Source organism: Mesocricetus auratus, unplaced genomic scaffold (genome assembly GCF_017639785.1).
Source record: "Mesocricetus auratus isolate SY011 unplaced genomic scaffold, BCM_Maur_2.0 Super-Scaffold_100009, whole genome shotgun sequence".
NCBI classification, from domain to species: Eukaryota; Metazoa; Chordata; class Mammalia; order Rodentia; family Cricetidae; genus Mesocricetus; species Mesocricetus auratus.
In genome coordinates, this window is record NW_024429193.1 from 60,726,707 (window position 1) to 60,749,554 (window position 22,848).

The 22,848-nt window shown below is 38.9% G+C and overlaps 2 protein-coding genes across 8 annotated transcripts in view; both read right to left on the reverse strand.

The window, feature by feature from the left end:
* Positions 1-9,596, reverse strand: part of Golph3l (golgi phosphoprotein 3 like) — a 32,607-nt gene extending 23,011 nt beyond the window's left edge. For 2 of the 3 annotated variants that reach the window (XM_040752225.1, XM_040752223.1), the window contains exons 1-2: positions 9,297-9,488; positions 6,853-7,041 (exon numbers count right to left, since the gene is read on the reverse strand). In XM_040752225.1, the coding sequence (XP_040608159.1) occupies positions 6,853-7,035 (183 nt within the window). In that variant the 5' untranslated portion in view covers positions 7,036-7,041; positions 9,297-9,488. The other variant, XM_040752224.1, reaches the window with a different exon arrangement.
* Positions 9,597-10,291: 695 nt separating this feature from the next.
* The window catches only part of Hormad1 (HORMA domain containing 1), a 28,837-nt gene continuing 16,280 nt past the window's right edge, over positions 10,292-22,848 (reverse strand). For 4 of the 5 annotated variants that reach the window (XM_040752227.1, XM_040752230.1, XM_040752228.1 and 1 more), the window contains 6 exons: positions 21,120-21,367; positions 20,142-20,208; positions 19,989-20,065; positions 18,907-18,990; positions 16,205-16,279; positions 10,292-10,850 (listed from right to left, as the gene is read on the reverse strand). In XM_040752227.1, coding sequence (XP_040608161.1) covers positions 10,770-10,850; positions 16,205-16,279; positions 18,907-18,990; positions 19,989-20,065; positions 20,142-20,208; positions 21,120-21,367 — 632 coding nt within the window. In that variant the 3' untranslated portion in view covers positions 10,292-10,769. The remainder of the gene's footprint in view (positions 10,851-16,204; positions 16,280-18,906; positions 18,991-19,988; positions 20,066-20,141; positions 20,209-21,119; positions 21,368-22,848) is intronic. The other variant, XM_040752231.1, reaches the window with a different exon arrangement.

Here is a 22,848-nt window from a genome sequence, read left to right on the forward strand (position 1 = left end):
AAAAAAAAAAAGAATCTCTTTCAGGTAGCTAATATAAATAGTTTAGTGGGTAACTTTTCTAATTTAACATATGTTTATTTATATCAAAAAAGGAAAAAGGAGGACTGGCATGTAGTGTGCTTATATAGCATGGGTCTGAGTCCCAGCATAAAAAACAAAACCCAAACTAGGTATAGTGGTTCTTGCTGTAATTCTAGCACTGGGGAAGTAGAAGCAGGATGACTAGAAAGTGAAGGTCATCTACATTATGACTTTGAGGCCAGCCTGGTATAAATGAAAAATTGTCTTAAAAAAAAAAAAAGATGAGCTGTGCTGTGGTGGCGCACACCTTTGATCCTAGCACTCAGGAGGCAGAGGCAGGTGGATCTCTGTGAGTTCGAGGCCGGGCTGGACCGACAGCCTCCAAAACAATACAGAGAAACTCTGTCTCGTAAAAAAACAAAAAACAAAAAAATAAAAAGAAAAAAGATGAAAAGAAAGATAATATTCTTTTGTCAGTGTATTTCTAAATAAACCCCTAAGAGAAACATTTTAGTTAAAGATTACACATATTTATGATAATCTTGCTACTATAAAGAGACTGAGCAATAGGTGTTCATTATATACAAAGAGTCACTTTTATATGGAATTTCCAATTAGTCAAGTATTCAAAGTGCCCTTCCTTAGTCAAACATCCTGGAAGACACACCTTAAAACAACCACGAATGTTAAATATCTTAGAGTTGGCAGGAGAGGGTGGCAAATGGAAATGAGGAAGGAAAGAAAAATAAAATGTAAAGCATCATTAAAAACCAGGGATCCAGCTGAGCATGGTGGTGGTGCTCATCTGTAACCCCAGCAGCACTAGAGGCAGAATGATCAGGACCCTGTCTCAAAAACAACTACCCCAAACAACAGAGGCCATCCTGAGCTACATGGTGAGTTCCAAGACAGTGAGACCATTTAAAAAACCCAAAACCACCAGGTGGTGGTGGTGCTAATCTTTAAATCCCAGCACTCGGGAGGTGGAGGCAGGCAGATCTGTGAGTTCGAGGCCAGCCTGATCTACAGAGCTAGTTTCAGGACAGCTGGGGCTGTTACACAGAGAAACCTTGTCTCAAAAACAAAAACAAAAACAAAAACAAAACCAACTGGGGCTGGAGAGATGGCTGAGTAGTTCACAACAGTCTGTAATTCCAGTCTCCAGGGATCCAACACTGTCTTCTGGCCTCCATAGGCACTCACATACTTGGTACAAGACATAATATACAGGCAAAATACCCATATGCATTAATTAAAAATAAAGGAAAATATTTTAACCCCTCACTCCAAATCTTAGAAAATGCTTATCATAAAAGTGAATTTAAAAAAAAACTGCTTGGCCAGGCGTTGGTGGCACATGCCTTTAATCCCAGCACTTGGGAGACAGAGGCAGGGGGATCTCTGTGAGTTCGAGACCAGCCTGGTCTATTGAGCGAGTTCCAGGACAACCTCCAAAACAATACAGAGAAACCCTGTCTCGAGGAAAAAAAAAAAAAGAAAAAAAGAAAAAAATGCTGAGAATGTAATGTAATTCAATACTCTCTACTTTAAACCAGGAGTTTTTTTTGTTTTTTTTTTTTTTTTTTTTTTATTCCCATACAGGGTTTGGCTATGTAACTCAGGTGAAGCCTGAACTCACTATGTAAAACAGGCTGGCTTTTAACATGCAGACAGTTGTGGCTACAGGCCTGTGATGCCAAACTCTGCTGTGAGCTCTCCAATGAAAATGCTCGGGACAGAGCTCAAATCAACAGGAAAAATAGTATGTGCTCTAAATTACTGAGTCATTCCTCCATCCCTGATGATTAGTCTTATTTGTCAATTTGACATAATTTAGAATCACCTGTGACAAACCCACTGCCAGTGGTATTACTACTTAGGAAGGAAATTCTGAATTCTTTGAGAAAGGGAGCTTGTACCTTGAGTGGTACTATTACTTAGGAAAGAAATTCTGAACTCTGAGAAAGGGAGCCAAACACCAGAATGCATGCACTAATTCATTTTTCTCTGCTCTTGACTGAATGTGATATAAGTTGCTTCACATTCCTATATCCTTGACAGAATAGAATATAACCTGGAATTGTGAACCAAATAAACCTTGTCTCCTTTAAGTTGATTTGGTCAGGATATTTTATCACAGCCACAGGACAGGAAACTAAGACAGCCATTTAAACAGCAATAATTCAAGGACAGAATCACTGTCCCCCTTTCTATTCTAAGAGTCAACATTACAATTGCTTCGAATATTAATTGTATTTTCTTTAAAAAGTTATAACAATTTATTATTGTGAGTGTGCAAGATATACAAAGATATACATGTGTAGGCACTCATACCATGTACATGTATGGAGGCAAAAGGTCAACTATGTAGACTCAGTTATCTTCTTCTATCTGGCTCAGCAGTTAAGAGCATTGGCTGTTTTTCCAGAAGAACTGGGTTTCACTCCCAGTACCCATAAGGCAGCTAATCATCTGTAACTCCAGTTTTAGGGGATCCAGTGACTTCTTCTGGCCTCTGCAGGTACTGCACACATGTAGTACACATAAATGCAGACAAATACTCATACACATAAAAATAAATCTTTCATGTGTTTGTGTGATACTTGTTTTCAAGCTCCACTGTTAACCTTAAGGTAAATTAAAATGTAAACTCCACTAATAAACTACCAGATAATTAATTGTGCTTTGACTCCCATAAAGAGAGAATGTTCCCTGCCTTGCAGGATCAAGCAAGGAAAGGTACAAAGTTTAAAAAAAAACAAATGCTCAAGCTAGTCAAACTATGAAGGAGACAAAAGGCTCACAGTAAATTTATAGGCTCAGTGGTTATAGTCAAAGGCCCAATTTTAAGTGGGAGTGGTTTTATCTTAATTTTGGTATCATATATTTTAGAACAGCGAGCATTTTAGAACTGGGAGGAACTGGGAGAGGCTCTAAGGAAGCAGCTAAAGTTTTATTCTCCTACTGTCAAAACAGGACTTTGAACTCTGGCTCCTTTCTTGGGGCATTAAAACGGGATGTAATAATGAACAAGACAAAGTTCTTCTTTTTAAATAGCCCATATAAAGTGCACACACAAAGGCAAACGAGCCCTTCTAATATACTTGCACTATTCACAATGAGCAATAACGAATGAAAGACTCAGGTTCATTCTGCACAATCAAGAAACCAGAAGGAAAATGCAGGTAGTAACCTAAATTAGACCTTCAATTTTTAAAAAATTTTCATTAAAAAATTTTTTGAGACATGTTCTCATGTAGCTTATGCTGACCTCAGACTCACTCTGGAGACCAGGATAACCCTAAATTTCTGATCCTCCTTACTCCACTTATTGAGTGCTCTGGGATATTGGTGCTTAGGGTCAAACCAAGGGCTTCCTGCATACTAAGGAGGCACTTTATGAACTGAGTCGTATTCCTAGCCCATGTTTTGGTTAACTGAGACAGGGTCTTGCTATGTGGCCCAGGCAGGCCAAGTATTTATGATAATCTTTATGTCTTAGCCTCCCAAGTGCTGAAATTATAGGTGTGAGCAATCACACCTAACTCTGAAAAGGTAAATTTAAAAACTGTCACCAAAAGAGGTGGTGAAATGGCTCAGCAGGTAAGGGTACATGCCATGAAGCCTCACAACTTAGATATCATTGCTGGGACACACATAGTGGAAGGAAACAACCACACACACTGTAGATAAATTAAAAAAACAATTATCAGAGAATAAGAGAACCAACTTTCATAACTTGTTCTCTGATCTCCACTGTGGCATGCTTATACACACACACACACACACACACACACACACACACACACAGTATACACACAACTCATTAAAAATTAAAGAACTTTATCACCAATTTAAAATTAATAGGTTCACTTCTTACACGTTTTTTTCTTTTTTTTTAAGAAATGGTTTTTCTGAGTAGCCTCGGCTGTCTCAGAACTAGATCTGTAGGTCAGGCTGGCCTTGAACTCAGAGATCTGCCTGCTTCTGTCCCTCAAGTGCTGGGATTCTTACAGGTATCAAAACTCTTAACCAGGTGGTAGTGGCACACACCTTTAATCCCAGCACTCAGGAAACTATCTCAAGATCAATTCTACTATAAAATAAATGTTCTCTCTAGGTAGAAACAGGATTGCTTTGAGTTTGAGGGTCTGGTCTAGCTAGTGAGTTCCAGGACAGTTAAGAATAAATAGCAAAACCCTGTCTCTAACAGAAAACAATGAAAGAGAATTGTTGGATTGGGGAATGTCACTCATTTCATAAGGTACTTGTCTAGCATGTATGAGGCCCTGGGTTCAATCCCCAGCATTTCGTAAACCAGGCACAGTGGCACATGCCTTAATCCAGAATTCTGGAGGTGAAGACAGGAGGATCATCAAGGCCAACTTCTATATACTGAGTCTTTGGACAGCCAGGGTTACATGATACTCAAATAAAAATTAAAAAAAAAAAATTGTTCACCAGGATCACCATGTAATCCAGGCTGTCCCCAAACATGTTAAGTAGCCCAGACTGACACTGAATCCTGGATTATACTGCCATAAGATTCCTGAATGCCAGAACCACACCTTAACCTGGCCTAAATTTTCTATGAGTAAGGAGACATTTAGAAATAAAGAAATGAAGCCAGGAGAGTTCCAGTACAGAAACCCTGTCTCCAAAAACAAAACAAAAACAAAAACAAAAAAAGCAAGAAAAAGAAAGAAATTAAATTATTGTTTCTGCTTTTGAGACAGGGTCTTGATGTCATTCAGGCAGCCTTGGCTTCATTATGTAGTACAGGGTAGTCTTGGACTCTCTAACTACCCTTAGCCTTCCAAGCGTTGGGATAATAGGCATTACTTTTTTTGTTTTGGTTTAGTTATTCAAGACAGAGTTTCTCTGTATTGCTTGGAATCTGTAGACCAGGCTGGCCTCGAACTCACAGAGATTAGTCTGTCTCTGCCTCCCCAGTACTGGGATTAAAGGCATGCACCACAACAGGGGTCTTTTTGTCTTTGTTTTTATTTTTTTAGGCATTACTTTTTTAAAATGGAGGTAGCTGTTGAAATTTTTTTAAATGAATCTTCATTGAGGCTGGTAAATTGATTCAGTGGTTACAACGCGACTGTTTCCTACTCTTCCAGACAACCTGAGCAGAATTCCCAGCGTACACATTAGGCAGCCCACAAATGTCTATAACTCCAACTCCAGGAGACTCTGACCCCTCTTCTGGTCTCTATAGATGTTGAAACACAAATGTAATGAATATATTCACATAAATGTATACACAAATGGAAAAATTTTAAAAGCGCTTAATCAATTGTTACTTTTAAGGATCCAAAGAAGAAAATGAAAAAAACAAAACAAAATCCACTGTTCCTTGCCCCTCACCCAGCCCTCTTTTTTTGGGACAGGGACTCTCTACATAGCCCTGGATATCCTGGAACTCGCTATGTACACTAGGCTGGCCCAGATTCTTAGAGATCTGCTTGCCTCTGCCTCTCAAGTGCTAGGGTTAAAGGTGTGCACCACCATACCTGGATCCCTTTAATTTTTTTTTTTAACGAGACAGGGTTTCTCTGTATTGTTTTGGAGGCTATCAGTCCAGCCCAGCCTCGAACTCACAGAGATCGCCTGCCTCTGCCTCCCGAGTGCTGGGATTAAAGGCGTGCGCCACCACCACCCAGCTCCCCTTTAATTTTTTTGAGACAGGGTTTCAAACTGTCAAGTACTTCAGGTTAGTCTTAAACTCAGTACATAGGTAAGATAACCTTGAACTCCTGTTCCACTTGCCTCCACCTCCCCAGTGCTGGAATTCAATCCTGGGCTGAAAAATATTATTTCTACTGTAAGAAACTTGGTCATTTGTTTCAGTAAACAGATAGTCACACACTTGTTATTTGTTATTATTTGCCTGTTTAATTTTGAGATAGCTTGTAACTCATTAGGTAGATCAGGTTAGCCTTGAACTCACAGAGAAGCTCTTGCCCCTATATCCTGATAGTGGGCTCTTAAGTGTGTGCCACCATACCTGCTGTTCTTCTTGTCTCTTAAGATTTCTAGACAGGCAGCCGGGCGTTGGTGGCACACGCCTTTAATCCCAGCACTTGAGAGGCAGAGACAGGCGGATCTCTGTGAGTTCGAGGCCAGCCTGGTCTACAAATCGAGTTCCAGGACAGCCTCCAAAACAATACAGAGAAACCCTGTCTCGAAAAACCAAAAGAAAAACAAAGATTTCTAGACAGGCAATAGTATGCACACCTTTAATCCCAGCACTTGGGAAGCAATGGTAGTTAGATCTCTGAGTTGGAGACCAACTTGGCCTACAGAGAGAGTTCCAGGACAGCTAAGGTTACACAGAGAAACCCTGTCTCAAAAAACCAAACCAAAACGACAACAAAAGACTTTTCTTCCAGGTTCAAGAAGACTTGACTGAATGAGCCTATTTCCTACAGGTCATTACTCTATCATCAAAGTGAGCTGGGAAATTACAAGTACTAACACTATGGTAATCTATCTTTGTCCTCCATAATTTTGTAATTAAATGATACCTAAAATGATTGCTTTTTTTTTTTTTTTTTTTTTTGGTTTTTTGAGACAGGGTTTCTCTGTGGCTTTGGAGGCTGTCCTGGAACTAGGTGGACCAGGCTGGTCTTGAACTCACAGAGATCCACCTGCCTCTGCCTCCCCAGTGTTGGGACTAAAGGCATGCGCCACCATCCACCTGGCATATTTCTGGATTTAACATGCATATACTCTCTTTCCCATGTTCCTCCAACTCCAATGTGGCTCGAGTTTACTTCCTAAAACATTCTAAGATTTGTGTCTTTGCAAACATAATATCATTACCTCTTTATCTTTTAGTCCCAGGAGCAATACTTCTTCCATAAGAGTGAGTCGGATATCCTTAGAGTCTCCAGGGTCTTCATTATCTGGACACCTTTCTTGATTAGTGTCTTCCTCACTTTCTACTTTCTTTTCAGAGCTCTTACTGACTTCAGTTCGACGGGTACGGTGAGTTAATGTGGTCATTCTCACCTGTTTTATGGAGAGATGTGAAAAATATGTGTGCGTTTTAGTAAGTAAATATAAATCCACAAAAGACCTACACACACACACACACACACACACACACACACACACACACACACACACACAGACACTCTACACACAGGAGAATGTATAAGCACAAATACAGAACGAGGTGGTAAAGAAAAGTGATCAGTAGTTTAAAAGTTCATTAGAAATGACTTTTTTTTTTTTTTTTTTTTTTTTTTTGGTTTTTTGAGACAGGATTTCTCTGTGGTTTTGGAAGCTGTCCTGGAACTGGCTCTGTAGACCAGGCTGGCCTCGGACTCGCAGAGATCTGCCTGCCTCTGCCTCCAGAGTGCTGGGGTTAAAGGTGTGCGCCACCAACGTCCAGCAAAATGATCATCTTTTTAGTGTGCTTATTTCACCTACAATCCAGGAGTGAATTTCTACCACTGTTACTCCTCTTTCTTAAGATGGGTCCCCAAGTTAAAAAATATGGAATAGCAAAACTTTATGAGCATGTGCCCCTGAGTACACATAATTTATAATTTCTATAAACAGTTAATAGCACATTATGAAACAAATAAAAATTATACAAGTCAAAAACACATTTTAATATTTTTAAATTATTGTGTTTGTATAATATTTGTGGGTGCTTGTGCTGTGTGCACATGTGGGGGGTCAGAGGACAACTTTTTGGAACCCTCTCTCCTACCATTACGTGGGTTCTGGGGATTGAACTCAGGTTGCTTGGCTTGTGCAGCAATTGCCTTTACCCACTCAGACATCTCTCCATGCTCATGTTTTAATATTTTTTCTTTTTATAAAGATTTATTTTATTTTGTGTATATGAGTTTTTTGCCTGCATTTTTGTCTGTTTACTCCATGCATGCCTGGTGCCTGAGGAAGTGGTAAACCTCCATGGTGGATGCTGGGAATCAAACCTGGGTCCTTTGTAAGAACAAGTGCTCTTAACCACTGAGCCAGTATTTTCCAGCCAAGTATTTCCTTATTTTCTATCATAACAAATCATTTCATGCATTTATTTTGGAAAGCACTAGAGTATAATACTTATATAAATATCAAGTACAGTAACTTAGCACACTGGTTCTAGCTGGCTATCTTGTGAATATACAAATAGCTGTAACAACAACAAAAACCCCAGTAAGACTGTTAAAAGATTATCAAATTCTCAAAAAGAAAATGGGGTTGGAATGTGGCTCAGTGTTATCACATGTGTTAGTATGTACAAGGGTCCAAGTGCAATTCCCAGTAATGGAGGAAAAAAATCAGAGCATACACCTTTTTTTATTCAGCATTACACTCTAAGACACCTGTGATAAAGCTTAAAGTTAGCACATTTTATACAAATTTAAATGCCAATTTCTATCATTAAAAACAAGTACTTAATATCAGCAATCACATATTCTTGAGATCAAAAGAGTAGTATGTAAAAGGTGCTATGGCTCCATCTAGTTCTACCTTGTAACAATTTTATCAAACATGTCTTGTTTTCTTTCTGCCTCTGGTCTTTGTTATTCTGGGGTTCCCTCCCTTTTCCTTTCCTCCCTAAATGTTGTCCAGTCTTTGAAGGCCTACCAAAGACTGTGAGGCCTTAAGTGAATTCCTCTCTCTACATTATGCATATGCCCCATGGTTAGAGCTGGTTTCTCTCTCAGCTATACTTTAACAGAATTTTATTTATACTTACTCCCTTAAATATTTATTATAGTCCCTCTTTTGTTACGGCTGAATGTTAAACTTATTGAGGGCTGGAATATTGTCAACTTGAGTTTTTATGTTCTCCATAGCAACTAGCACAGTGTAACATTGTAACTGCTCAATAAATATATATTCATTAAAATGGATATCCAGGAAGGCATGTGAACATTAAAAATAGAAATATACACCAAGTGTCTTACAAATAATTCGTACATGGGTACATTTCAAATATAATTTTTGGTGGGAAGTAAGAAAAGTAAAGAAGGAACAGTACATGCTACAAATGCCTTAGGGTACTAACTCTATTTGGCATTGAGTCGGGGTTATTTCCAAACCCAATCCAAGAAACTTTACACCCTCGAGGGGGAAAGGGGCAGTTTTGTTTCAGGAATTTACCATTTTCCCGTGGACACTTATTAGTTAAAACACCTTATCTGAAGACATGATGACCAACAATAAAGTAAAAAACCCCCTTTCTCTAAAGTAAAATATTGAGCGGTTCCGTTGGACGTGAAGAAATGTTGTTTTCTGTTGCTTACCTGACGCTGTTCCGGGGCTGCAGTGGGACGTAGGCTGCAGTTCGCACTCTGTTTTTGAAGGGCACCTGTTTCCCTTACCCCAGCCCAGTACTAGTAGGTGAAAAACTTCTCAGCCACGCAGAGAGCACAAACTTCCTGATCCTTCGATGCAGACAGGGAATAACACATCAGCTTCCACAGGATCACTAGGCAACCTACCTTGGTGTTTCTTCATTGGGCCAATCAGAACCCCCCAAGGTTGAGTCTAGCCAATCGGAGCTTACGAGGGGAGGCCCTCCCGGCTATTGTGTTGCGATCCAGACAAACATCACCAAAAGGAGGCAGGTTTGGGTTCAACCTGACAGCTGGTCAATCCAATGAAGGAACCTCGGCGGAGGCCAGGAAAAGGCTGCGCCCCACCCCAATGAAATTACCCAATCAAAGTATCCCGTGAGACAACAAATGCTGCCAATCACGAAAGGATTCTGTTGGCCAATTTCAGTGTAGCAGGTGTGTTTTTGTAGCTTTTTTTGTATTGGCACGAATGGGTAAGAAATGTTGGCATTCAAGCAATAAGGCTAAGAGTAAATAACACACACACACACACACCTGATATCTAGACTCCAGAAAAACCTGATCTGACTCAGTTTGTGGACGTTACCCGGTTTACACTGAACTGGATGGGTACATTCTTACCACCACACACATAACATCTCTATGGAACACTTTGATAATCCTGTGGTTACTGTACGTTTTGGAATATGACTGCTGAAACTACAAGACACAAATTGATCAAGTTTTAGGTCTGCCTTTTCTGAAGCAAAAGAAATAAGCGGCAAGGCTGGGACTAGGTCCCAGGTCTCTCATCACAGCAATAGTTCATGCTATCACTCAAAAGTTCTAAGTGTGTTCAACTCTTGCAAGATAATACTTACCTAAATTCTATCAAAATTAACTTAAGCACTTTCTGCTATTTAAATAAAAATTAGAAGCCATGAAAGAGCCTGCACACCGTATATCTTAATCATGCTAGTAAAATGCCAGTTTTTTATTAGCCATTGCTTTCAGTTATCTTTTTGCCCTAAATACATATTGAATGCCATATATCATGCTAATAACACTATATCAAAATATAAAACATAATTTTAATAACACCAATTAAATGCTACAGCTTTAACATAAGTAAAAAGCGAATCCTTACAAAATTTTAATACCAGAATAAACATTTCAGAAATGCAGGGCCTTAAAAGTTAATATTTTAAAAAAAGCTTTCTTTAAAATGGAAGGCAGATTCAGTGAATAACGGAAGGCAGAATCAATGATGACATTTGTACTTTGGTTTAGTTAAAAGTTCCCTTGGGTAGGTCAGATAGTGTAATAACTGTGTGAATCACAAAATAATTTCCAGAGGTACAGAAAACACTTTCAAATAATAATACAGTATCTTTTAGCTTGAATGTTGAGAATTGCAAATATGCATAAGAAAAATAATTTTTAGGTATGTTCCTTTGGTTCACTAACTCTTTTTCTTTTCGTCACTGATTCTTCACTAGAAGATCCCGAGAAATGAAGGACCTGTCAAAAGAAAACAACTATTTAGAGACTTTCCAGTTTTAATTTCTTTTTTATAATTTATTTATTTTTACTTTATGAGCATTGGTGTGTTTTTGCCTGCAGGTATATCTGTATGAAGGCATCAGATCACCTGGAACAGAAGTTACAGACAGCTGTGGACTGCACCGATTTGGGTGCTAGGAATTGAACCTGGGATCTCTGGAAGAGCATCCAGTACTCTCAACTTCTGAGCCATCTCTGTAGCCCCACCCCTTTTTTGAGATACGGTTTCTCTGTGTAGCCCTACTGTCCTGGAACTTTCTCTGAAGACCAGGCTGTCCTCAAACTCAGATATCTGTGTGTCTCTGCTTCTCAAGTGCTGGGATTACAGGTGCCATCATTACCTCGTTCGTTTCTTGTTTTTGAGATAGTCTCATGTGGCCCAGGATTGCTTCCTATACACTGTATAGCAGAACTGGTTTGAACTTCTTGTCTCTCATCATATACTCAGTGCTGGGATCATAGGGATATGCGTCTACATATAGTTTAATGTGTTGCTGAATGTCTAACACAGTGCTCCATGCATGCAGGCACTCTACAAACTGAACTACATCGATAGCTCAACATAGATATTTTCTACTAAAATAGAATACCCAGGACATTTTAAAAGTAGAATACATTATTGGCATATAACTTACCTATGAGTAACTGCTAAAAGTATATACTCACAAAAGGCAAGATATTCACTTGAGTTGTTGTAAGTAGAGTTAGAAAGAAAAATAATTATACCATTGTATCATTGAAATAGTAAAAAAAATGGAGAAAGGAAAAGGGAATAAAGATTTTAATCACAATAGGAAAACATTTTATTTTGAGATCATGTAAGATTTAAATCATATTTTAAGGCAGATAGGGTAGCTCAAGCCTATAATTGCAGCAATTGGTGGGCAGAGGCAGGAAGATTATAAGTCCAAGACTAGTCTCACCTACACGATCTCACTTAACACCTGCATCATGTCTTGATAAACATTAAATTCAGTGCACCCATTTTCTTGTCTTTTTTTCTTTTGCAGTGCTGAAGATGAAAACCTAAGCCTTCACAAATGAAAGCTAAGTACAATACCCTCAGCTTCAGAACCTAAGTTTGAATAAATGGAAGAATGAATTAGAGAACTTCTAATGAAATTTCTTTATTGAACTTTCATTTTCTGGAAAAGTTAAAGTATAATGACAAATTGGATTGTGGTTTCTAAGAAAGTATAAAGTATTAAGGTTTAAAACATTGAGAAAAATTAAGGCTGCAGATATGGCTCAGTGGTTAAGAGGAAGACCTGCACCTCCAGGACCTAAGTTCCATTCCCAGCACCCATACGTGGCTCACAACCACCTGTAACTCCAGATCCAGGACATCTGGTTTCTTTGGCACCTGCAACATAGCTGCATTTATCCATGCAGATACACAAACACATAAACACCCTTTTTGTTATGAAGCATGTTCTCTCTACATAGTTATGACTGTCCTGGAATTCACTACATGAACCAGGCTGACCTTGAACTCACAGAGATTCATCTGCCTCTGCCTCCTGAGTGATGAAATTAAAGGCATGTGCCACCATGTTCAGACATTTTTTTAAAACAGGGTATACTATATAGCCCTGATTGGCATGTAGCTTGTTATATAGACCAGGCTGGCCTGAGACTCACTGTGTAAACAGGCCTGGCCTTGAACTCAAGAGTTCTTCTGCTTCCTAAGTTCTGGGTTCAAAGGTATGGACCACTAAACCTGGCCAAACATACATACATACATACATACATACATACATACATACGTTTTACAAAAAAAATTAATCTTTGGGAGGCTAGGGAGATGTTCAGTGGTTTAGAGCACTTCAGTTCCCAGCACCCACATGGCTCATAAGTATCCATAACTTCTGTTCCAGGGAATTCAACACCATCTTATGACTTCCAGAAACACTAGGCATGCATGCAGTAAATATATATACATGGAGGCAAACATCCATATATATAAATATTTTTTGTTTTGGTTTTTGGAGACAGAGTGTCTTCCTTAAAGGTGTGTACCACCACTTTGCCATATAAATTTTCTTAAGAAATGCAGAAATGAAAGAAACCTGATATCTTAGTGGAATGTAAAGTGTTATTCCATTATTTCTTTTTCACTGGGTATCCCAGGACATAGAACTCATTATGAAATCTAAACTAGCCCCAAACTCAGTCATCCTTCTGATTTATCTTCTCATCTGCTGAGAAATTCAGGAATATGTCATTTCATCCTGCTTCATTCCCTTCTGAAATGATGTATATTACAAATACTGACTGGAGGATATGGCTGGTTTGTGTGTTAGCTTGACACAAACTAGAGTCAACAGAGAGGAATGAGCCTCAGTTGTTGCTTCCATGAGATCCAGCTGTAAAGCATTTTCTCAATTAGTGATCAATGAGGGAGGCAGCACACTGTGGGTGGTGCCATTCCTTTAATCCCAGCACTTGGGAGGCAGAGGCAGGTGAATCTCTGTGAGTTCGAGGCCAGCCTGGTCTACAGAACAGTTCCAGGACAGCCTCCAAAGCTACAGAGAAACCCCTCACCCCTCAAAAAAGAAAGCAGGCTGTACAAATCATGGGCAGCAAACTAGTAAGCAGCACTCCTCCATGGCCTCTACATCAGCTTCTGTATCGAGTTTCTTTCCCTGTTTGAGTTCCTGTCCTGACTTCCTTTTATGGTGAACAATGCTGTGGGAATGTAAGCCAAATAAACCCTTTCCTCCCCAACTTGCTTTTTGGCCATGGTGTTTCATTGCAGCAATAGGGCCCTAAGACACAGGGGATATGGATAAATGGTTCAGTGGTTAAGAGCACTGGATGCACTTCTAGAGAACCCTGGCTTGATTTCTAACATGCACATGGTGGCTCACAACTGTCTATTACTCCAGTTCCAGGAGATCTGATACCCTCTTCAGGCCTCCACCAGTACTTCATGTTTGTGGTGTTGTTGGGGGAAGTCTTGTGCATTTGTCAATAAAGTACTGTTGAGCCTATAGGGAACCAAGATAGGAGGGACTAGGAGTCCAGGAGAACTCTGGGAAGGAGAAACACAGGAGAGTCAACATGTAACGCCATGGGGGTAGGAAGCCCAGAACTATTCTCCGGTAAGAAACATACTTAGATTAACAATTATGGGGTAATTACTTAAGTCAGAGCTAGCCAGTAAGAAACAAGCAAGGCCAACAGTTTCATAATTAATATAGCCTCTTGTGTGTTTATTTGGGACTGATGCCGATCTAGAACCAGGCGGGCGGGAAGGCATTCTCTCAAGGAAAAAGCTTCTCTTAACATGGTGTATAGCCATATATCCAGGTGAAACACCCACGTACATAAAATTATTAAAAAAAATAAAAATGAAAGAAAACTAACTGGAGGGTTGGTGAAATGACTCAGTAGGTAAAGACACTTGCCAGTAAGCATGATGACCTAAGTCTGATCCCTGTAACCCACATGATAGAAGAAGGAAACCAAATTTTACAAGTTAGTTGTCCTCTGACCTCCACATGGGTATTGTGGCAAGTGACTACACACACACACATATATATATATGCACACACATATGCAGAATGTATGAATTCATAAATAAATGTAATAAAACATTTTTTGTTTTGTTCTTAAATACCAGTTAGGGAATAGTTCAGTCAGTACAGTACTTGCTCAACATGCAGGAAGCTCTGGGTTCTATCGTTATTGCATAAACTGGATGTGGTAGTGCATACCTGTAGTCCCATCACTCAGGAGACAGAGGAAGGAGGACTAGAAATTTAATGTCATACTAGGCCTCCTAGGAGTTCAAGAACAACCTGGGCTACATAGACCTGTTTCTAAATCAAAAGATTAATAATTAAGTGTCTATATAGTTTAGATTCTCTTTAAACATTTCAAACAGTTGGGGTTTTTTTGTTTGTTTGTTTTTCAAGACATGGTTTCTCTGTGTAGCTTTGGAGCCTGTCCTGGAACTCACTCTGTGGACCAGGCTGGCCTGGAACTCAGATGTCCACCTGCTTCTGCCTCCCGAGTGCTGGGATTAAAGGCGTGTGCCATCACTACCTGGCCATTTCAAACATTTTAAAGATTTCAGTTGTTTAAATTCTTTTTCTTCTTAGAAATCAAATTCAAAGTCTCATGAGTACTAAGCAAGCACTGTACCACTAACACCCTAGTCCTTCAGTTGTCTAATCTTAACTAATAATATTCAAACCCTAGTGTTATGAGATTTTGGTCCATTTAGCCAATCCATTTAAGGCAGCCTATGTGACAGTTTAAAAGCTGTTTGAGAGCTCTCTCTTGCTCTGCACTTTCTTGGGTTGTGGGAGCAGTGCAAGCAGCTTGCTACTTGTGCTCTTCACCCCTGGGCAGAACAACTAGACAAGGCAGCTGATCAGCAGTGGTGTCTAATTGGCTCTATATCAGTGAGTGACTGTCCCTATTCTATATCTAAATAAATTCTGGAGACCCTTTAACACACTCTCATGGACTCACACTACACCCTAGTTAAAACATAAAGTATTTTTTAAAATGACAAAAAGTATTATCAGATTCAGTAAAGTAAGTTTCTAAGAATAGAACAACTACAGAGTTTAGGTAAGTATTTTCCTTTTCCTGAGATTATATACATATATATTTATCAGAGATATTATGTTTTTAAGAAACATGGATAATGACAACTTTGTTATTTCCCTTAGTTTTGATCTACAGAAAGTTCTGTTTAATTGTATAGCACAAATGTCCTGAATATTCTTGGGTCATTGTATCATTTTACTTACAGTTTTTCAGATACAGATTTTTATTTTATAATTTTTTCTAGTAACTGATTTGCTCATGGAATGGGAAGGAACTACTTACATCTAGAAAACTCTTTTGCTTATTTTTTTTGACACAGTGACTCACAGCTCAAACTGGATTAGAATTTACTGTGTAGGCCAGGTTGAACTTGAACTGTTGGTAATCCTTCTGCTTTAGTTTCCCAAGAACTAGGATTACAGGAAGGACCTATCACATCCAGAAGCCTCAAATTTTTTTTTTGGTTTTTCCAGACAGGGTTTCTCTGTGGCTTTGGAGGCTGTCCTGGAACTCACTTTGTAGACCAGGCTGGCCTCGAACTCACAGAGATCCACCTGTCTCTGCCTCCCAAGTGCTGGGATTAAAGGCTTGCGCCACCAACGCCCGGCGAAGCCTCAGAGTTTTTAACAAGTTTTGAGTATCAGAGCTTTGAAGTATGTTCAGGAATATCAAATTTGTTATTTAATCTACAGTCATGCTATTCAGATATTTGCCATTTTATTCAATCCATACACTATTATTAGACTTACTGTTTTCACTGGCTGACGAAGACTTCTCTTTCGACTTTCTTTAGAAGTTTGTCCTTGTTGACTTCCATTTACCTCCCAAACACAGAAAAATTACTATTTCATTATTTCTCAAAGAACAGGCAACAGTTGATTTTTTCAAGCATATGCACTGACACACAATACAGATGCTGTATGATTTTCATATTTTAAGCATACAGTTCAATAATTTTAAGAGTATTCAGAGTTGTAGAATTTACCAATATAGTCAGTATTAGAACACTTTATCACTCTGGAAGCCTTATAGAAGGCCCACCTTCTGCTATCAGTCTCTCTATTCCTTAACATCCTGCCATTCCTAGTACTTTGTTTCAATAGCTTTGCAAATTCTAACTTTGTTTTTTGAGAATAGGTCTCTCTCTCTCTCCATTTCCCTCCCTCTCTCCCCAATCCCCTCTCTGTCCTGGTTATCTTGAAATTTACAGAGACCTGCCTGCCTCTGCCTTCCTAGTACTGGGACTAAAGGCATGCACCATCATGTTTGACCTCAAATACTGATTTTTTTTTTTTTTGGTTTTTCGAGACAGGGTTTCTCTGTATTGTTTTGGAGGCTGTCGGTCCAGCCTGGCCTCGAACTCACAGAGATCTGCCTGCCTCTGCCTCCCGAGTGCTGGGGTTAAAGGCGTGCACCACCACCGCCCGGCCTGATTTGATTTTTTTGAGACAGGGTTTCTCTGTAATTTATGACTTTCATATGAATAAAATCATGGTATGTGCCTCTGTGGTTGTCTTCTTTCAGTTGGTTGTTGCATGTATATTGATGTTTTATTCCTTTTATGTCTGAATAATTCTATTGTGTGGCTGCAACACTTTATCTAAATGTCTGTTGGTGGACGTTTAGTTTTTTTCCTACTTCTTGACAATAGTGTAATGTCATGTACATAATTTATTAAAATAAATATTAGAAAGTGGAAAATGGTTGTCAATATTACTTTTCTCTTGTTTTATATTATTTAACAAATTTTTTTTCAAAAAAATTTTGGACAGTGTCTTACTATGTAGACACAAATGTGCCATGTAGCCCAGGCTGGCTGAAAACTGACAACCTTCTTGTTTCTGCCTCCTGAGTGCTGAGATTATAGGTATCTGGTACCATACATGATACATCTTTTTTATACTTGAAATTGCCCTTTCAGCTGGAGGTATAGTTCAGTATCTTGCATGTGTAAAGCTCTGGATTCCCAACACTGCTAAAATCCTTTTTTCTCTTTCCTTTCTTTCTTTCTTTCCTTCCTGTCTGTCCATCTCCCTACCTCCCTCCTCCTCCTCCTCTTCTTGAGACAGGGTTTCCCTGTGTAACTTTGGAGGCTTTCCTGGAACTCACTCTGTAGACCAGGCTGGTCTCAAACATACATATATCTACCTGCCTATGCCTCCCGCCACCACTGCCCAGCTTCTGCCTCTCTTCTTGTATTCTAGTGAAAGATATTCATCCTAAATTTAAACTAGGTAGAAAGAATGTTTTGCTGCTGGAATGAATAATTCTTGACATTTCTAATTTCTGTAAGGCTCCACCCTCTGGTAGAGTTTTACCCTGTAGCTCATGCTGCCCTGCAATGCACCATGTAGCCCTCAAATGAACAGCTATCTTTTGCATACCCTTCTCAAGTGCTGGGATAATAGGTGTGCACCACCACATCCAGCTTACATTATTTCTTTTTCTTTTTTTGGTTTTTGGTTTTTGGAGACAGGGTTTCTCTGTGTATCCCTGGCTGTCCTGTAACTTGCTCTGTAGACCAGGCTGGCCTCTAACTCACAGAGATCTGCCTGCCTCTGGGATTAAAGGTGTGTGCCACCACTGCCTGGCTTCCAGTTTACATTCCTTTCTTTCGTGCTTTCATCAGCATACTAGCTTGAATATTGCCTTCACCTAGTTTTAACTTCCTACTGATAATGTGAGGAAGAAAAAAGACATATAAACAAGGTAGTATAATCACTGAGACTCTTTGAGATGTTTTGCAATCAGCTCTATGGGAGAAATCCTGAGGCATTTGTTGACTTCCATGCTGTGAATATTCCTAATGTTCAATTTCAAACTGCCATTATGATATCACTGAACAAGATGTTAGGAAGCTGTGTTCTAGCATAGCACTGACAAAGTTAAGTTCTTTGTTCCCTAACTTTGCATATATTTTATAGAATGCTTTTTCTCCACTCCTGAATCTTTGAGAGTAACATAAATGATTAAAATAAAATATGAGCTAGGTATGGAACATGTAATTTTAGTCACTGTACAACACTGAAGGCAACAGGAGGATCAAGAATTAAAGCCATCTTCAGCTACACAGTAAGTTCAACACCAATTTGGGTGACCTGAGACCTTGTCTTGAAAAACCAAATCAGATATGAACTTCTATTTAGTAAAATTAGTTATGGAAACTAAAACTGATTTTTTTGCTTATTAATATTTTATGCAAGATACCTACAAAAGATCAATTTGTAATGTAATCAATTTTGTTAATAATCATTTTACAAATTAGAACATGGGAACTTTCTGGTATTCTAGAATACTTCCCTTAAGAGTCTAGATAATAGGCAGGTGACAGCACCCAGGAGGCAGGGGCAGGTGACAGAGAGAAAGACCCTGTTTCAAAACAAAACCAACCAACCAAACAATACGGAAAAATAAATTCACACATGAAGGGGGAATTACAAAGGGTATTTACCATTTTACTCTGAAAGATTTTTCCACTTCTTGTTTTGCTTTCAGACACATCAAGTTCAGATGTTTTACTGACTAACTGTTCAACCTAGAAAAGATTTCACAAAACTTCACATACTTTTTTTTGAGACAGGGCTTCTCTGTGTATCCCTGGCTGTCCTGGATCTCACAGAGAACAGCCTGCCTCTGCCTCTCGAGTGCTGGAGTTAAAGGCGTGCACCGCCTCTACATAGCACGGCTCACACTGCTAGTCATAACACTTAAGAGACAAAAAGAGGATTGTCATAAATTTGAGACCAGCCTAATTTAATGAGTTCCAGGCTAGCTAAGGTTACATAATAGGTATAAGGATTTAGGCATTATGCTAGCTTGCCCCTGTCTCTTGGCAGAATGCACTCAGGCAGTACCCTGGTCAGATCAGGTGCAAAGGACCCCTTAAAGAAAGACCCCGCCCACTTACGCGCTCTCTCTCTCCTACTCCTCTTTTCAAAACACTGTTCCCCTGGGGCAGACAGGACTTTTCAGTGTCTCCCTCTTGTCTTCTGACCTCTCTCTGTCTCCGTGTCTCTTTTCCATTTTTCTCTTTCCTTCCCCTTTCCCTTTCTAATAAAACTTCTCACTAAGCTCTTTCTGCCTGGCATGTGTGTACTTCTGCCTTGGTCAACCTACCCGGACATGAAATTTGCCACGGTCCCCCATGCAAGTTTCCCCTCACGTTTTATTATAACAATAGGACCCTCTCTCAATCCTTCAAACAAACAAACAAAGTGTAAGATTTTATCTCGTTTTGAAGTTCTTAGGGTCTGTGAAAATTTAATTTTTTACTTAGTTTATTGGGGCATGTACACAACAGTGCATATGTTAAAGATCAGAAGACATCGTGAAGAAATTGAGTCCTGGGAGTCAAACTGAGGTCATCAGGTTTGGTAGCAAGTCCCTTTATCTTCTGACCTATCTCACCAGCCCTCTACAAACATCTTAAGGTTTATTATTAAATAAATTCACAAGTGATATACTAAAAAACTGGTCTCAAAGTATAACAAGACAAAATGAAATTGAAAGCAGATGGAACTACCAAGTTTATACCTGACAATGAGAAACTGAAGGACTTGGGTTTTTTTTGAACTGTGTAATTTCTTCTTCCTTACAATCTAAATTTGGTTCTGTTTAAAAAAAAAGACAATTAAAATGGTACAAAATTGAATGGGTAGTTAATAAACATTTTTGTTAGCTTCTTACCTTTCATTTCAGAAGATTCCAAGTTTCCTTGCTGTTCAACCATTTTAGTTTTAATGTCAAAATTATTCTATATAAATATGAAGAAAAATTGAACACATTTTAGGAATAAATGAAAACAATTAGGTAGGAATATTAATGAACATATTTGTTTTATGTAAAGGACAAATACAGCTATCTTAGTCTTGCTAGAAATACAAATGATGCTAGTATTACTACCACAAGGCAACCACCTTTTTTTTTTTTTTTTGAGACAGAGATCTCCAACAGCCCTGGCTGTCCTGGAACTTTGTTTATATTGTAGACCAGGCTGGCTTTGAACTCACAGAGATATGTATACTTCTGCCTCCTGAGTGCTGGGATTTAAAGGTGTGTCCCACCATGCCAAGCTTATGCTTATTTATGTATTTTTGAGACAGAATTTATCACTGACTGAACCTGGAGCTGAGTGTTTTGGCCAGCAAGTTCCTGGAATCCTGGTTTTAGCCCCAACCCTCCCAGTGCAAGGGTTACAGATTTGTACAATCATATGCAGCTTTTACATGCGTTCTGGGAAACTGATCACACATATCTTTATGCTTGTGCAGCAAGAACTTTACCCACTGAACCATTTCTCTCATCCTGAGACTCAAATATTTTAAAGAATGTTACAAAAGTCCTAGCTGGTATAATGGTTCACAACTGCATCTCAACATTTAGGAGGTGGATGCAGAAGGATAAGGAGTTCAAGGACAGCATCTGCTACACAGCAATTTAGCAGCTAGTCAGAACCCTGTCTTTTAAAAACAAGAGCCTGTGAGATGGCACAGCAGATAAGGTGCTCAAGGAACAGGCCTAGCAATCAGAATTTGATCCTGTCTCAAAAGGAAGTTCTTCCAACCTTATGATTTCACTACAGTATTTATAGAAACGTTAAGCTCTATCAAAGTCAATGTTTGCTACCACTGTATTTTGTAGCTCTTTAAGTATGTTCACCCTTACATGATTTTCATCTTCTCCTTCATCTTTGTCCATCGGAATTTTTCGAAATGGTATTTTTGATTGTTTTGGTGTTAATATGGTTGAATCGATATTTTCCATTCTGTCTTTCTCAGTGGTCACTTTTAATCTGAAGGTATGAAAAGGTGTTGGGACTTCTCCCACATTTAAGTATGTAGGGTTGCCATCAAATATTACTCCTTCACAATCACCATCCTTAAAACCTGGAGGTTGGTAATCTGGAGGTGTAACTGCAAAAAAGGAAGTATAAAACCATACCGTTTATAAAAGTGAAAAAGCTGAACTAGTCATATAAAAACACAGCAAGACTAAACTAGGCGTTGGTGGTGCATGCCTTCAGTCCCAGCACTCGGGAGCAGAGGCAGGCAGATCTCTGTGAGTTCAAGACCAGCTTGGTCTACAAGAGCTAGTTCCAGGACAGCCTCCAAAGCCACAGAGAAACCCTGTCTCGAAAAACACAGCAAGATTAAGTTAAAATTCAGATAGAAAAACCTAAGCTGAAATGTAGAGATGCACCTCCTATAACAAAGTCCTCATTACTTAAGGGTAACATTCGTTTTGTTGCCTGCCTGCATGACTGTGAGCAAATTATCATTCTTGGTTTGGTTTCTTTGTCAAAAGGGGGAAATAACAGTATATATCCACAAGAGGTCGCTGTGATATAAAATAGTAAAGTGTAAAATGTTCAGAACTGAACAGGCACATGGAGAGTAATTGTTAAAAGGTGTTATTGTTGTTGCCTTATGTTCTAAAAAATATCATGTATGTAATAAAATGACAATGTTTTATGGTTACATAGAACATATGATAGTAATCTTTCATGTGTTTGCATATGTTTTATGAAATATATCCTTAAACATCCTTTAAAAATTCAGGGAGATTATGCCTAGCTCTTCTTTTTTCAGTACTCTGCAAGTACAAATGGCTAGTCAGTAACAAGAGCACTGCTGCAGCCCCTCTGTGATTTTAACAGTTCATAAGCATTTTTTTTTAACATGGATGCAACATAATTTACTTACTTAAGTCTCCAAGGAAGACACTCTATTTGTTTTTACTTTGTTCCTATTTTAACCATTGCTATAATGAAAAGTCTTATAAATATATAATCTTGAATATTTGTGCAAGCTATTCTAAAAATAGTTTTCTAGGTATATAATTTATAAGTTAAAATACTAAAATTTGGAGAGATATGATTTCATGGCAGAATGCTTGTCTAGCATGCACAAAGCCTTAAGTTCAAGCCCCAGCATCACAAAACCAAAACTTTTAAAAAATTTTTCGAGACAGGGTTTCCTCTGTGTAACAGCCTTAGCTGTCCTTAAACTCACTCTGTAGACCAGCTTGGTCTCGAACTCACAGAGATCCACCTGCCTCTGCCTCCCGAGTGCTGGGATTAAAGGTGTGTGCCACCACCCGGCCGAGAAATGCATTTTTAAAAAAAGATTTATTTATTTTATGTATATCAGTGCTCTATCGACTATAGGCCAGAAGAGGGCATCAGATTCCACTGTAGATGGCTATAAGCCACCATGTGGTTGCTGGGAATTAAACTCAGGCCTTCTGGAAGAGCAGTCAATGCTCTTAACCTCTGAGTCATTTCTCCAGCCCCAAGAAATGCATTTTAAATCCTACTTTTGCAAACTTTTTTTTGTTTTAGTTTTCTTTTTTCTTTTTCTTCTTCTTTTTTTCTCAAGACATGGTTTCTCTCTGT